General features: G+C 39.9%; 1 protein-coding gene across 1 annotated transcript in view; it reads right to left on the reverse strand.

Annotated features, from left to right (window-relative positions):
* Nucleotides 1-2,796: 2,796 nt before the first annotated feature.
* LOC106093759 (tyrosine-protein kinase Abl) overlaps nt 2,797-13,975 on the reverse strand; it is a 194,068-nt gene continuing 182,889 nt past the window's right edge. The window contains exon 9 of the mRNA XM_059366813.1: nt 2,797-10,488. Within this exon, the coding sequence (XP_059222796.1) occupies nt 7,562-10,488 (2,927 nt within the window). The 3' untranslated portion in view covers nt 2,797-7,561. The remainder of the gene's footprint in view (nt 10,489-13,975) is intronic.

The following is a 13,975-nucleotide window of genomic DNA, read 5'->3' on the forward strand; positions in this document are numbered from 1 at the left end:
ACCCTTTAAAGTATATATATTCTTGATCAGCGTAAAAATCTAAGACGATCTAGACATGTCCGCATGTCTGTCCGTTTGTCTGTTGAAATCACGCCACAATCATAAAAATAGAGATATTGAGCTTAAACTTTGTACAGATTCTTTTTTTTCTCCATAAGCAGGTTAAGTTCGAAGATGGGCTATATCGGACTATATCTTGATATAGCCCCCATATAGACCGATCCTCCGATTTAGGGTCTTAGGCCCACAAAAGCCACATTTATTATCCGATTTTGCTGACATTTGAGGCAGTGAGTTGTGTTAGGCTCTTCGACATCCTTTGTCAATTTGGCCCAGATCGGTCCAGATTTGGATATAGCTGCCATATAGAGCAATCCTCCGATTGAGGGTCTTAGGCCATTAAAGGCCAAATTTATCATCCGATTTTGCTGAAATTTGGGACAGTGAGTTGTGTTAGGCTCTTCCAAATCCGTTGTAAATTTGGTCCAGATCGGTCCAGATTTGGATATAGCTGCCATATAGACTGATCCTCCGATTTAGGGTCTTAGGCCCATAAAAGCCACATTTATTATCCGATTTTTCTGAAATTTCGAGAAGTGTGCTGTTTTAGGCCCTTCGACATCTTTTTTCAATTTGGTCTTGATCGGTTCAGATTTGGATATAACTGCCATATAGACCCATTTCTTTACTTAAGGTTTTGGGCCCATAAAAGGCACATTTATTGTCCCATGTCGCCGAAATTTGGGACAGTGAGTAAGGTTAAGCCCCTTGACATACTTCTGCAATATGGCACAGATAGACCGATCTCCCGGTTTTAGGTTTTGGGGCCATAAAAGGCGCATTTGTTGTTCGCTGTTTTTGAAATTTGAGACAATGAATTGAGTTAGGCTCATCGATGTCTTTCTTCAATTTGGCCCAGATCGGTCCAGATTTGAATATAGCTGTCATATAGACCAATCGTCCGATTTAAGGTTTTGGGCCCATAAAAGGCGCATTTATTGCCCGATTTCGCCGAAATTTGGGAAAGTGACTTGTGCTCTTCGACATTTTTCTGCAATTTGGCACAAATCGGTCCATGTAGACCGATATCTCGATTTAAAGTCTTTGCCCCATAAAAGGGGCATTTATAATCCGACTTCACTGAAATTTGACACAGTGACTTATGTTAGACTTTTCGACTTCCGTGTCGTATATGGTTCAGATCGGTTTATTTTTAGATACAGCTACGGTACTTATTTGTATTTGATCCAAATCGGTCCCATATTTCGATATGGGACATAAGGTATGTAAAATTCATCGGATTTTGATGAAAGGTGGTTTACATATATACCCGAAGGTGTGGGTATCCAAAGTTCGGCCCGGCCGAACTTAACGCCTTTTTACTTGTTCATATCTGACAATTTGGCAGCTTCAATAAAATCTACAGTCCACTTACAGTTATCCAAATTGTACAAAAAAAACTTCTCGATGACAACAGAGCAATCGAATAGGATTTCGAACAAACGATACTCGATATCGACTCTTGTGAATCGAAAAATTTACAATTCGATTGAAAAATTTCGACATCGAATGCCGGGATTAGGATCCATGGCACAATAAAGGTTGTTGTTGTTGTAGCAGTGTGTTACATACTGAGGCGGCAGCCTTTGCCGATGAAGAACTCTTTCGGGTCAATTCGGTACGTACATCCGGCTGCTATGGGATTGGCACAATATAGGTCCAGAATGAATGTTTTTTTTTTTTTTTGGGTAAAGTAAGAATCTGTTATCAAGATTTGGAAATGATCATGATTCACAAACGAAAGGGGTATTTGAGAGGGGATTATAGACAAGTCATATTTAACTATGAAGTCGGTGAGGACTTGGGATATTTCTCTCACTCATACATAGACCTTTACCTTGATGCAATATGGTACTTCAATGTGAACTGTTGGAATGTAAGAGAGCTTACCAACAATGCATTCTTCTCAAACAAATCTTTGGCTGTGGCGTCTGGCGTCTAAAACAAATAAAACATTGCAGAACATTTTTTTGTTTGTATTATTTGGAAGATAATGACTTAAATTTCTTTTTATTAAAGTCTTAGATAATTATCATTAATTTGTTGGGTGTGTTTATATAATTTTAGTAATAATAAAAACATAATTTCTATTTAAAAATTAATTTGGCTTGATAGGAAAAAAATAAAACAATCACTTTTAAAAATAATACAATATGCTAATGATTAACATTACAAATAAATAGTGGAGAAAATTCGCAACACAATATGAAAAATTAAGGGTTGCCCAAAAAGAGGATTCTTAAGAGAATGAAGGGAGAGAAAAACAAGTCTTGCATAGATTTATTGATATTGTGGTTTTTTGTTTTTGTAATTGAAAAACAATATGGAGAAGAAAAAACAAAATCCTGAAATTGTTTTTTGTTTTTGAAATAGTTAAATTAGTTTTTTTTTCAATGTATGAGTTATATGTATATGAATGATAAATATTATAAGTGAATCTTTATATGTATATATGTATGTATGTATATGATGAAATGCTACATTCTACAGCTTTTGTTATCTTTTTTTTTAAATTTTAATGAATTTTATTTCAATTGTTTTTTTTTTTGTTTTTGCGTTATTCATTTTCATAGTTGTTTGTTTGTTTTTTTCTTGTTTTTGTTTTTATTTTGCTTGTTTATTTTAGAATATGTTTACTTTCTGGTATTCTTCTTTTGTAGTTTTCCATTTATTTGTATAACTTTATGTAATTTCTTGTTATATGTTATATATGCATATGTGTATTAATTATCTTTAATTATTTGTTGTTGTTTGTTTTGTTTGTTATATGACTAGATTTTATAAATATATCATTTTTGTTGCTGTGTTTATATAGATGATCAAGAAAAATATATATTATATACGACGATATTTTAAGAGTATAAATTTATGTATAAAGTAGTTCTAAAGCTTAAAAATTATAATAATTTTAATATACCTTTATTAGTTAATTAAAAAAGAAAACTCAAAATCAAAAACAAACTAAAAAGAAAAAATTTTGAATTGTGGTTTTCGAGACATTAAAATTACGAAACAAAATTTTGTTAAATAAATGTAGCATTTCCTGTGTCTCAGATATAATAAATGGCCCACGTTCTTTTTATATGTATGCATGTATGTTTGTATATCATCCATTTCCAATTCATATAAGTACTTTGTTTTAAAAAATTAATTGAAAAATCAACTTTGTTAAGTGTTTATTGCTTTTGGGCATTTCACCTTAAACGACCAATACCAAATTTGAAAGCTCTTCTATATGGAAGCTATATCCAAATCTGAACCGATCAGGGTCAAATTGAAGAAGGATGTCGAAGGGCCTTAGACAACTTACTGTCCCAAATGTCGGCGAAATCGGACAATCAATTCGCCTTTTATGGCCCCAAAACCTTAAACCGAGAGATCGGTCTATAGGCAGCTATATCCAAATCTGGACCGATCTGAGCCAAATTGAAGAAACATGTCAAAGGGCCTAACACAACTCACTGTCCCAAATTTTGGCAAAATCGGACCATGAATGCGCCTTTTATGGGCCCAAAAAACGTCGGCGAAACGTTTGCTGAAAATAGGCGGAAAAGTAGTACTCTGTTTATAGTGAGGAAAATGAAAAAAAAAACTATTATATTGACAACACTTGAAACTATTGCTGTCATTTTAGCTTGTTTTCAATGGCTCATTTTTTCTTTATTTATTTGAGAAAAAATATGAGATGAGATTTGCGCTCTCTAGAGGCTCAAGAAGTTAAGATCCAAGATCGGTTTATATAACAGCTATATGAGGTTATGTACCGATTTGCGCCATACTTAGCACAGTTGTTGGAAGTGATACCAAAACGCCATGTGCAAAATTTCAGTCAAATCGGATGAGAATTGCGCCCTCTAGCAACTCAAGAAGTCAAGATCCAAGAGCGGTTTATATGACAGCTATGTAAGGTTTTGAACCTATTTGGACCATACTTAGCGCAGTTGTTGGAAGTGATACCAAAACACCTCATGCTAATTTTAAGCCAAATCGGATGAGAATTGCACCCTCTAGAGGCTCAAGAAGTCAAGACGGAAGATCGATTTATATGGCGGCTATATCAAAACATGGACCGATTTGGCCCATTTACAATACCAACCAACCTACACTAATAAAAAGTATTTGTGCAAAATTTTAAGCGACTTGCTTTACACCTTCGAAAGTTAGCGTGCGTTCGATCGACTTAAAATGTTATGACGATCAAGAATATATATACTTTATGGGGTCTTAGAGGCATATTTCGAGGTGTTACAAACAGAATGAAGAAATTAGTATACCCCCATCCTATGGTGGAGGGTATAAAAAACATCTACAATTTGGTCTCCACAAGATAGACAACAAGCAAGCCGCAGGCATTTCGAAATTTCCAAAAAATTTAAAAAAAAAATTACAAGTCCAAGGTTTTCTTCTTTGAGCGTGTGTCGAATGAAAGCAATCTCTTATGGCGAGATGTAAAAATGACGTAGGGGGTTGTTTTTTTCACTGGCGAGAAAAAAATTTCAATTTGCAATTTTGACGTTTGTCAAAAATCAAAAGTAAACAAGATGCACATCCGCTATGCGCCACATAATAATACAGGAAAAAGGGACAGGGACCACCTCCACCAGGAGACAAAGATCCTACCAGTGCGAAGACATAACTACATGCTGTCTAAGCAATACCTTTTGGGCTGTTATCGCAGAAATCATCCAAATCATCATCTTGTGGATAGATACCCACCGCCCAGAAGCCTTAAGGTAGATCTACATGATCTAGAGCGTGAGGTCCAGCGCTACAAGAGAGAACCTCTAGATCAAGCGACATATCAAGCGGGTCTGAACAACATTCATGCAGACACGGTAGCAGACGCGTTAACTGGCTACCGGGTGAATGTAGTCCTTGGAGTACGACCGCCACCCATTGCACCCGAAGAAATCGACCTCCCCCGGCAAACCAGAGTGATTCTGGCTCAATTACGTTCCGGCAGATGCAGCCGCCTCAATTCCCACAGAGCTAGGATTGATGCCGACGTGCAAGATGTATGTCCCGACTGTAACCAGGGACCGCACGATACACGTCACCTGTTTAACTGCCCGGCCAGACCCACTCGACTCAGACCCAGATCCCTGTGGACGCACCCCATCTTAGTCGCGGAGTTCCTGGGTCTTGACACTCAACAGAATCAAGCAGACGAAAGATAGTACACAATAAACTGCTACAACAACAACAACAACAACAGGAAAAAGTCAGCAAATAATAATTTTTTGCGTAATGGACTTTTTTCCAAGATATTTTCCATTACTGCCAAGACAAATTTATTCAGGTAGTGTACAGCAAACAGCTGAGTACAATTTTTTCGCGCGAAGTACACTATCTGTCAACGAGATTTCATAACGTTCGGTTGTGTGGGTGCTTTATAGTTAAGAACCACAGCACACACAAGCAAAGAAAAATGGCGCCAACTAGTAACATACTCAAAATCAGAGTCGCACTAATCACTGATTTTAACAGATAGTGCACTCAATTTTTTGTTGTTGGCCAACTGCTCCTACCTGTTAAATTTGTCTTGATTACTGCTAGCTAGCTAGTTATATTGCATATGCGAACGTTGCCCCATATTGAGATATTTTTGGTCTTGTTTTGGAAAAGAGGAAAACACGGCGAGTAAGATAAGTAATGTTATTTAAAAGACATCTGTATTAATTCTTTACCAATTTTAGGAAGTTTTGTGCATGGAACCTTCCTCAGGAACCATTACTTCACGAAAAATGAGTGCAAATAAAAATTTGCTTCTATTTTTTTTATTAATTTTTTGCATGAAACTCATGCCAGGTAAACAAACTATTGACGCCGTTATAGAAAAATCACTAATCGGCGGCGCCATCATTTCAATAAACTACAAGCACATTACTGTTAATATGTGTCCATTATTATTATTAAACAACCTTTTCGAATCCCGTTGCCAATGATAATAAACAATAAGTTTACTTATTTAATGTCAAATAAGTCGTTTGTGACGTCTGCCCACAATGTAGACGGCTAAGTTATACCGCACGCACGCAATTACTGACATGGGACTTTGCTCAATGAAACCATGACATAACTACCAGTTAGTGTACCGTAAACAGCGCAGTACAATCTTTTCTCGCGAAGTACACTATCTGCCAATGAGTTTTGGTTGTGTGTGTGTATTATAGTTAAGAACCATAGCACACAAAAACAACAAAAAATGGCGCGAACTAGTAACATACACAAAATCAGAGTCGCACCAAGCACTGATTTTGACAGATAGTGTACTCAATATTTTGTTGTTGGGCAACTGCCTTTACCTGTAAATGAATATATCTTGAATGAAACGTCAAAATTTGCTGTGCTGAGTCAAAAATCTTACTAGCCCCTGGGCTACTCAATGATTATTCACCACACGTAACGTCATATGTTTACTATCCCTTCAACTTTGCTACCATTCGACACACAGCCTTTCTAACTTTTGTTTACCTTTGTTTCTGCAAATTGTATGAATTTGCAGGCAAAACATGTGTTTTAATATTTCGAACTGTGAGTTCGAAAAAATTATTTCGTGTGAATTGGCGGTCACCTAAATATTTATTTGGTGAAACGAATGTGAAAAGGAAAAACTATTTTTGACGAAACCAAGGTCACACCGGAATATTTTGTTGACTTTTATAAAGAATTTGAATATTTTTTTAATTTTCAATATTTGTTTTTCTAATATAGACAAACTAAAAAAATATATGCAAATTCAAAAATTTCAATAATTTTTTGAAATTTTTTCAATTGCCGTTTTTAGAAACGGTGAACAATATTTTGTATAATATTTTTTTTTTTGATCAATTTGTTTGGTGATTGAAATCGATTTTTATTTTTTTCTGTGTACTCAGCTGTAGTAGCCTGCAATTGAAAGTCTAAATCGAATGACAGACTTGTATCGGAACCAGGGATGACTCTTGACTCATACTGAAGCCTGAATCTAACACTTCTTCCTTGTTAGCGTTGCAAACGAAAGCACAGGGGGTTGGAATCGCAATGATATGCAAACAATTTTTTTCAATTTAAGGGAAAAAGAGGGTACTGATACTACTGCTAAAGTCAGAATAAATGTCTGTGTTCTCACTCACTCAGACTCACTCTTTCTTCGAGCGGTTACTTCAAACATTGAGCTTTTCATACTTCTGGTCAACTTGGTGTAATCACATACATACATATTTTATGGGCCTTTTCATTATATCCTTGACAATGTGTTTTTCTTTTTTGTTATCTTCTTCTGATTTTCTTAAGATTTAGAAGGGAATTTCTATGGAACGCCTAAAGCAGCCTTAACATTAAAAATACATTTGTGTCTGTTTTTTTTGGGGATCTTTGGATATTGTTGCCACCCTTAAAAGCCAGTTGGACAGAGAATGAGCGCGAGGCCCGCATGGGTACTCCTTACTCATTTCTGTCGTTTTATGAAATTCCCTTCTGAATCTAACCACAATTCCCCGCCCACCCCATTTCTTAATATTTACCTATGCAATGCATTCGTTATCTGTTTTAGTGATTGGCCAACCTCACCCACCAAACGCTCATTGTCCTGGACATTTTTTGTGCCCGCTATTCGCAGACTCTGTGATTGTGTCTCGACGCGCGTAACCAATTCGCGAAAATGAAATTTCGAATGTGGCGGCATGCACTCGTTGTCGGCGAAAACGACACAGGAATTCTGTAAGATGTTCAGTTTATCACTTAACTGCAGCCATTGTGAGGCCGATATGGTATTCACAGGATGCTTGAGGGACCCCTCCAGCAGGCCGACCAACTCCAAAATGCTTTCGCGGGATATTTGGGTGGAGTTGGGTGTCGTCGTGTGGGCCGAGGTGGTCGAAATGTCGGTGTTGCCTCCGGCCGAAGCGATTTTCTGGCCCATGGGTGTGGCATAGATGGTGAGTTTGGTGGGTTTCAGTGGTACGGCCGGTTTGTTTATGGTCGATGTGGTGAGGAGCTTATTGTTGCCCGTCGTCGCACTGGTGTTCTCTACGAACATTGATTGTGTCATGAGATCATTATTGGGGTGAGTGGTGGCATTTTCTTGCTGCTGCTGCTGCTGCTGATCACTTGATGTGGTGTTGTTGCTGGCAATGCCGTTGTTGCTGTGAGTGGTGAGTTCTGTAAATTGTGTTGAAATGGAATTGGTTAAATGTGTAATTGCTGAGTTGGTGGAGGTGGAGGTGATGTTGGTGGCATGGGAACTATTGGACTGTTGGTAATTGTGATGATGCTGTATTTGATGTTGTTGTTGCTGTTGGGGAGGAGGTGGTGGTGGGGGTTGCATGGGTGGTGGTGGTAATTTATTATTGCTAGATCGTGGTGAAATTTGAGTGCGTTGATGCATATTGTTGCTAGTGGAGTTGGTGTTGTTGGTGGTGGTGGTGGTGGTGGAGATGGTGTTGGAGTTGGATAACGAATTATTGGCGCTGGCGGCAGCAGTGGGCGTCGTCAGTCCACCAGCAGAGGGTTTAAATGCAAATTTTGGTGACAATTGATTTGATGCGCTACTCGTGCTGGCATTTCCTTGCATATTCTGTGTGGATGCATAATCAGGCTGGCTTTGTCCCGGTTGCTCCCATAATTTTTTCAAACTATTTATACTACCTGTACTACGTCTCTTACCACCCTCCGCCGTTTCGCCTTGTGTCTGGAGGGGGGTTTCTGCAGCCCCTCCGCTGTTGTCTGCTGTCACATTGGCATTTGAGTTGTTGGCATTTTGGGATTGCAGTGTGGTTTGAGTTTGCAAATCAATTTTGATTTCAGTCTTTTGTGTTTGATGTCCCGCATTAGGGGCTCCCGCCGTTACCGTTGCTGTAGCTGTGGCTGTAGAATATTTCGCGTCTTCTTTGCGATTCAGGGTCGATTTGGAATTGGTTGTCGTTGGAATTGCTGTCGTCTTTGTTGCTTGATTGCTAACGTCTTTTTCAAAGTCTTTTTTGGGTTCTTTGTCTTTTGCATCGTTGGTTGACTTAGTCTCCACCTTGCGCAGATGCGCTTTGAAGTCGATAATATTTGACTGAGTCTCAGGCTTTTGGGTGGGCGTCGGTAGTTTCTTAGGTTCTACCTTTTTCAGTTGGGCCTTAAAGGTGTTTGAATTACTGGTGGCCGTGTTGTCCACTGCAGCCGGCGATTTGGGGGCTGGCATGTTTGGGGCATTTTTGGTTTGTTTATTGGGCAAATTCATGCTTTCAGCCAATTCGCTAACTAGAAGTGAAACGGGATCAACGCCGCTGGCATTGCCATTCTGTATGTTGGCAGAGGCTGTATTATTTTCCTTGACTTGCCTATCTTTGATTTCGGCCATGAGCTTCTCTTTCATGTTAGTTTCTTGAGTTTGATTGCCATTGTTATTGTCGGCAGCTAGAGGGGCGGCCGGATTGCCCAGCGAGCTGCAGGAGTCCGTGGAAGGTTCTCGCTTCCTTAAGGACACACCAAATCTGGAGCTGGCCTCCTCCACACTGGGTGCCGTGTTGGACACATCGTTACAGCTAGTCTTGGCCGACACATTTCCCAATGAATATTGTGGCTGCTGCTGTGTTGTGTGCATAGCGAAAGGAGGAACAATATCACATTCTGGCTGCGGTGGTGGCGGTGGAGGTAATGTTTCAAATTCCTCCGGAGGCGGTGGCAAGTCCAACGGCGGTGGAGGAAATTCCAAATTGGCCAATGCCGGTTGCTGACTTCTTTTGGGGGAACTATTCGAGCTGCTGCCCCGGAACGAGGAGAAGGTCATCATGCTGCTGCCATCGGCGGTAGTGCGATGTCTTTGCAATTTATTCAGGCTGGCCGAAGCACTATTTTGCATGGTAACGCCGCCCGACGAGTTGCTGCGAATCATTTGCTGTGGCAAGGGCGCAGCCAAAGGAGGCACAGCAGCATGGTTCTTGGATCCAACATTTAATACGCGGCCACTGTGTCCATTGGTTACACAATTATTATTCTGTTGTGGCGTGGGAATGCCCGATGTGACGTCATTGGAATCCTCCAGGCTATCTAAGAATTGTCCGATTCTCTGCACTTTGGGCAGTGTGCCGTAGCGATTGACCACCCGTTTAACATTCATAACCTCCAGAGCGCCCACCTGTATGGGTTGAGCAGCTCCGCTCATATTTTGATTCGTTGCTTCTGGCCTGGAGTGTTGAGATCGTTTACTCTGCCTTGTTTCCAGACCCCGATTGCCCATCACAGGTGTGGGTCTTTTGAACGAGGAATGTGTTTGGGCTCCCCGCGCCGCTATGTTATTCCCAGAATGCATGGAATGTTGCTGCTGCTGCTGTTGTTGTTGGTGATGAGTTGGCACATTGGGTTCCAAACTATCCGCAGTATTGTCCGTATCCGGATGGCCGGTGTTATCATTCTCGGAGTCATAGCGTTGATTGAGATTGTTAATATCACGAGTCAGACCTAATTTCGAAAACAAAGAGTCGAAAGCAAAAAGAAGAACACAACGATTAATGGCTTGTCAACACAAGGTGGCTGAAAAGGAAAGATAGTTAGGGATTTAGAAGATTGTGTCATGAGTTCTAAATCGTTGCGAGGTTAAGGCGGGCAATAAATGGTAAACCATTTTACACATTCCAAAGCGTAGCAAGTAAATGAATGTAAAAAAAAAACAAATTAACAAAATACAAATGATTAAAAATACAAGGGATATACATATGTAGATGATGTTGGTACATGTGGGCATTGGTTGACCAGGAACCATAGGCCTCATAGATATTGCCAAGATACTAAGGAAAAGAATTTAACAATGGCCAGGAGAACACAAATGAAACCAGCACATTATATGAGATACAAAATTTGATGAATTTTCTAGTCCACTAATGCGTGGAAGGGCGAGAGTTCCCATACCTTTAAATGAAATATCCTAATTGTTACACAATAACCACAAGGCGATAGTTAAGCATGGAAAATTTTATTAAAAACTAAATCCAATCGCTTGGTCTATTTTTTTCTTTACCATTTTCAAAAATTATTATATCCACCACCGAAGGATAGGGGTATATTCATATATATTCTTCATCGTCGTAAAAATCTAAGACGATCTAGCCATGTCCGTCCGTCCGTCTGTTTGTAGAAATACCGCTACAGTCTTTAAAAATAAATATAATAAGCAGAAACTTTGCACAGATTCTATTTCTGGCCATGGGCAGGTTAAGTTCGAAGATGTGCTGTATCGGACTATATCTTGATATAGCCCCCATATAGACCGATCAGCCGATTTAAGGTCTTAGTCCTAACACAACTCACTGTCCCAAATGTCGGCGAAATCGAATAATATATGTGGCTTTAATGGGCCTAAGACCCTAAAACGGCGGATCGGTCTATATGGAAGCTATATCCAAATCTGAACCGATCAGGGTCAAATTGAAGAAGGATGTCGAAGGGCCTTAGACAACTAACTGTCCCAAATGTCGGCGAAATCGGACAATAAATTCGCCTTTTATGGCCCCAAAACCTTAAACCGAGAGATCGGTCTATATGGCAGCTATATCCAAATCTGGACCGATCTGGGCAAAATTAAAGAAGAAGATGTAGAAGGTCCTAACACAACTCACTGTCCCAAATGTCGGCGAAATCGGGTAAAAAATGAGCCTTCTATGGGCTCAAAACATTAAATCGAGAGGTCGGTCTATATGGCAGCTACATCCAAATCTGAACCGATCTGGCCCAAATTGAAGAAATATGTCTAAGGACTAACACAACTTACTGTCCCAAATTTCAGTAAAATCGAATAAAATATGTGGCTTTTATGGGCCTAAGACCCTAAATCGGCGGATCGGTCTATATGGAAGCTATATCTAAATCTGGACCGATCTAGCCCAAATTGAAGAAATATGTCTAAGGGCCTAATACAACTTACTGTCCCAAATTTCAGCAAAATCGGGTGATAAATGTGGCTTTTATGGGAATAAGACCCTAAATCGGTGGAACGTTCTATATGGGGGCTATATTAAGATATAGCCCGATATAGCCCAAAAAACGAATCTGTGCAAAGTTTCATCTATTTTTAAAGACTGTAGCGTGATTTCAACAGACAGACGGAAGGACATGGTAAGATGGTCTTAGATTTTTACGCTGATCAAGAATATATATACTTTATAGGGTCGGAAATGGATATTTTGATGTGTTGCAAACGGAATGACAAATGAATATACTCCCATCCTTCGGTGGTGGGTATAAAAATTAAATAAGTCCCCGGAATTATAAAACTATTTCCAAAAATGTTGGATTTATTTCACTGAAGAATAAGTCCCAAAATGAATGGAATTTTTTGGGGGTTTACTTCGCTTTTCTTTGCGGGTTATTTCATTGGGGTTTATTTCATTGGGGTTCATTTCATTGGGGTTTATTTCATTGGAGTTTATTTCATTGGGGTTTATTTAATTGGGGTTTATTTCATTGGGGTTTATTTAATTGGGGTTTATTTCATTGGGGTTTATTTCATTGGGGTTTATTTAATTGGGGTTTATCTCATTGGGGTTTATTTTGTATAGCCAGCCATATATGTACTGGCTACTTTTTATACCCGCCACCATAGGATGGGGGTATACTAATCTAGACATTCTGTTTGTAACACCTCGAAATATTGATCTAGGACGCCATTAAGTATATATACATTCTTGATTGTCTCGAAATTCTGATTCGAACTAGCCTTGTCTGTCCGTCTGTCGAAATCATGATAGAGGTCGAACGCGTAAAGCTAGCCGCTTGAAATTTTGCACAGATACTTTATATTGATGTAGGTCGTTGGGGATTGCAAATGGACCATATCTGTTCAGATTTGGATATAGCTGCCATATAAACCGATCTCCCGATTTGACTTCTTGAGCCCCTGAAAGCCTCAAATTTCATCCGATTTGGCTGACATTTTGCATAAAGTGTCTTGTTATGACTCCCAACAACGGAGCCAAGTATGGCCAAAATTGGTCTATGGGTGGGAAAAAGTGGGTTTCATGCCCAAGGGAGCACAGCACTCTACTACAGTTCATAAGTGTTGTTGTTGTTTTTGTAGCAGTTTATAGCGTTCTATCTTTCGTCTGCTTGATTCTGTTGAGTGTCAAGACCAAGGAACTCTGCGACTAAGATGGGGTGTGTCCACAGGGATCTGGGTCTAAGTCGAGTGGGTCTGGCTGGGCAGTTAAACAGGTGACGTGTATCGTGCGGTCCCTGGTTACAATCGGGATATACATCTTGCACGTCGGCATCAATCCTTGCTCTGTAGGAGTTGAGGCGACTGCATCTGCCGGAACGCCACATAGTCCGATGACGAGGACGCAGAAGGCGACGACGATGACGCTTGTGAGTCACTGCTGGCTATGTTCGCACAGCACCTTGCGACATATCCATTATGACTATACTTCCGTAGTGAAATGAGGCAAGAACAGGATCGGAAATGTACCCACTCCATGCACCGGTTACATTTCACCGACACCGGCTAACCGAACAGAACCAGGGACCGGGGTTCTCTTCAGTCCCGGCACGGACCAGAAGCGTGCGGAGAAGGCACTCCGGGATGTGCCTCTCCCATGACGAAAAAAGACGAAAGAACACTGAGGCGGCAGCCCTTGCCGATGTGGTTCAACCGGCTGCCATTGTTGTTGTTTCCCTTGCCGATGAAGGACTCCATCGGGACAATCCGGTACGTACAACCGGCTGCCATTCGATTGAAAGCTCATAAGTTTACTTCATTACCATTTTTTCGATAGATGACAATCCACAGCTGTCAATAATGAGAGCCCATAATTGAGAGGCGTAGTAAATGCTCTCTCTAAAATGTTCTCTCTTTTACTCTCACTGCAGAATTTGTTAAGCATTGCTTGGAGGGAATTTTTGATTACTTGGATTTTGTCCCCCCAAAATCGTTGTTAGTACTCGAACTACGAAGGTA

The sequence above is a fragment of the Stomoxys calcitrans genome, chromosome 1, assembly GCF_963082655.1.
Source record: "Stomoxys calcitrans chromosome 1, idStoCalc2.1, whole genome shotgun sequence".
In the NCBI taxonomy this organism is placed as follows: domain Eukaryota; kingdom Metazoa; phylum Arthropoda; class Insecta; order Diptera; family Muscidae; genus Stomoxys; species Stomoxys calcitrans.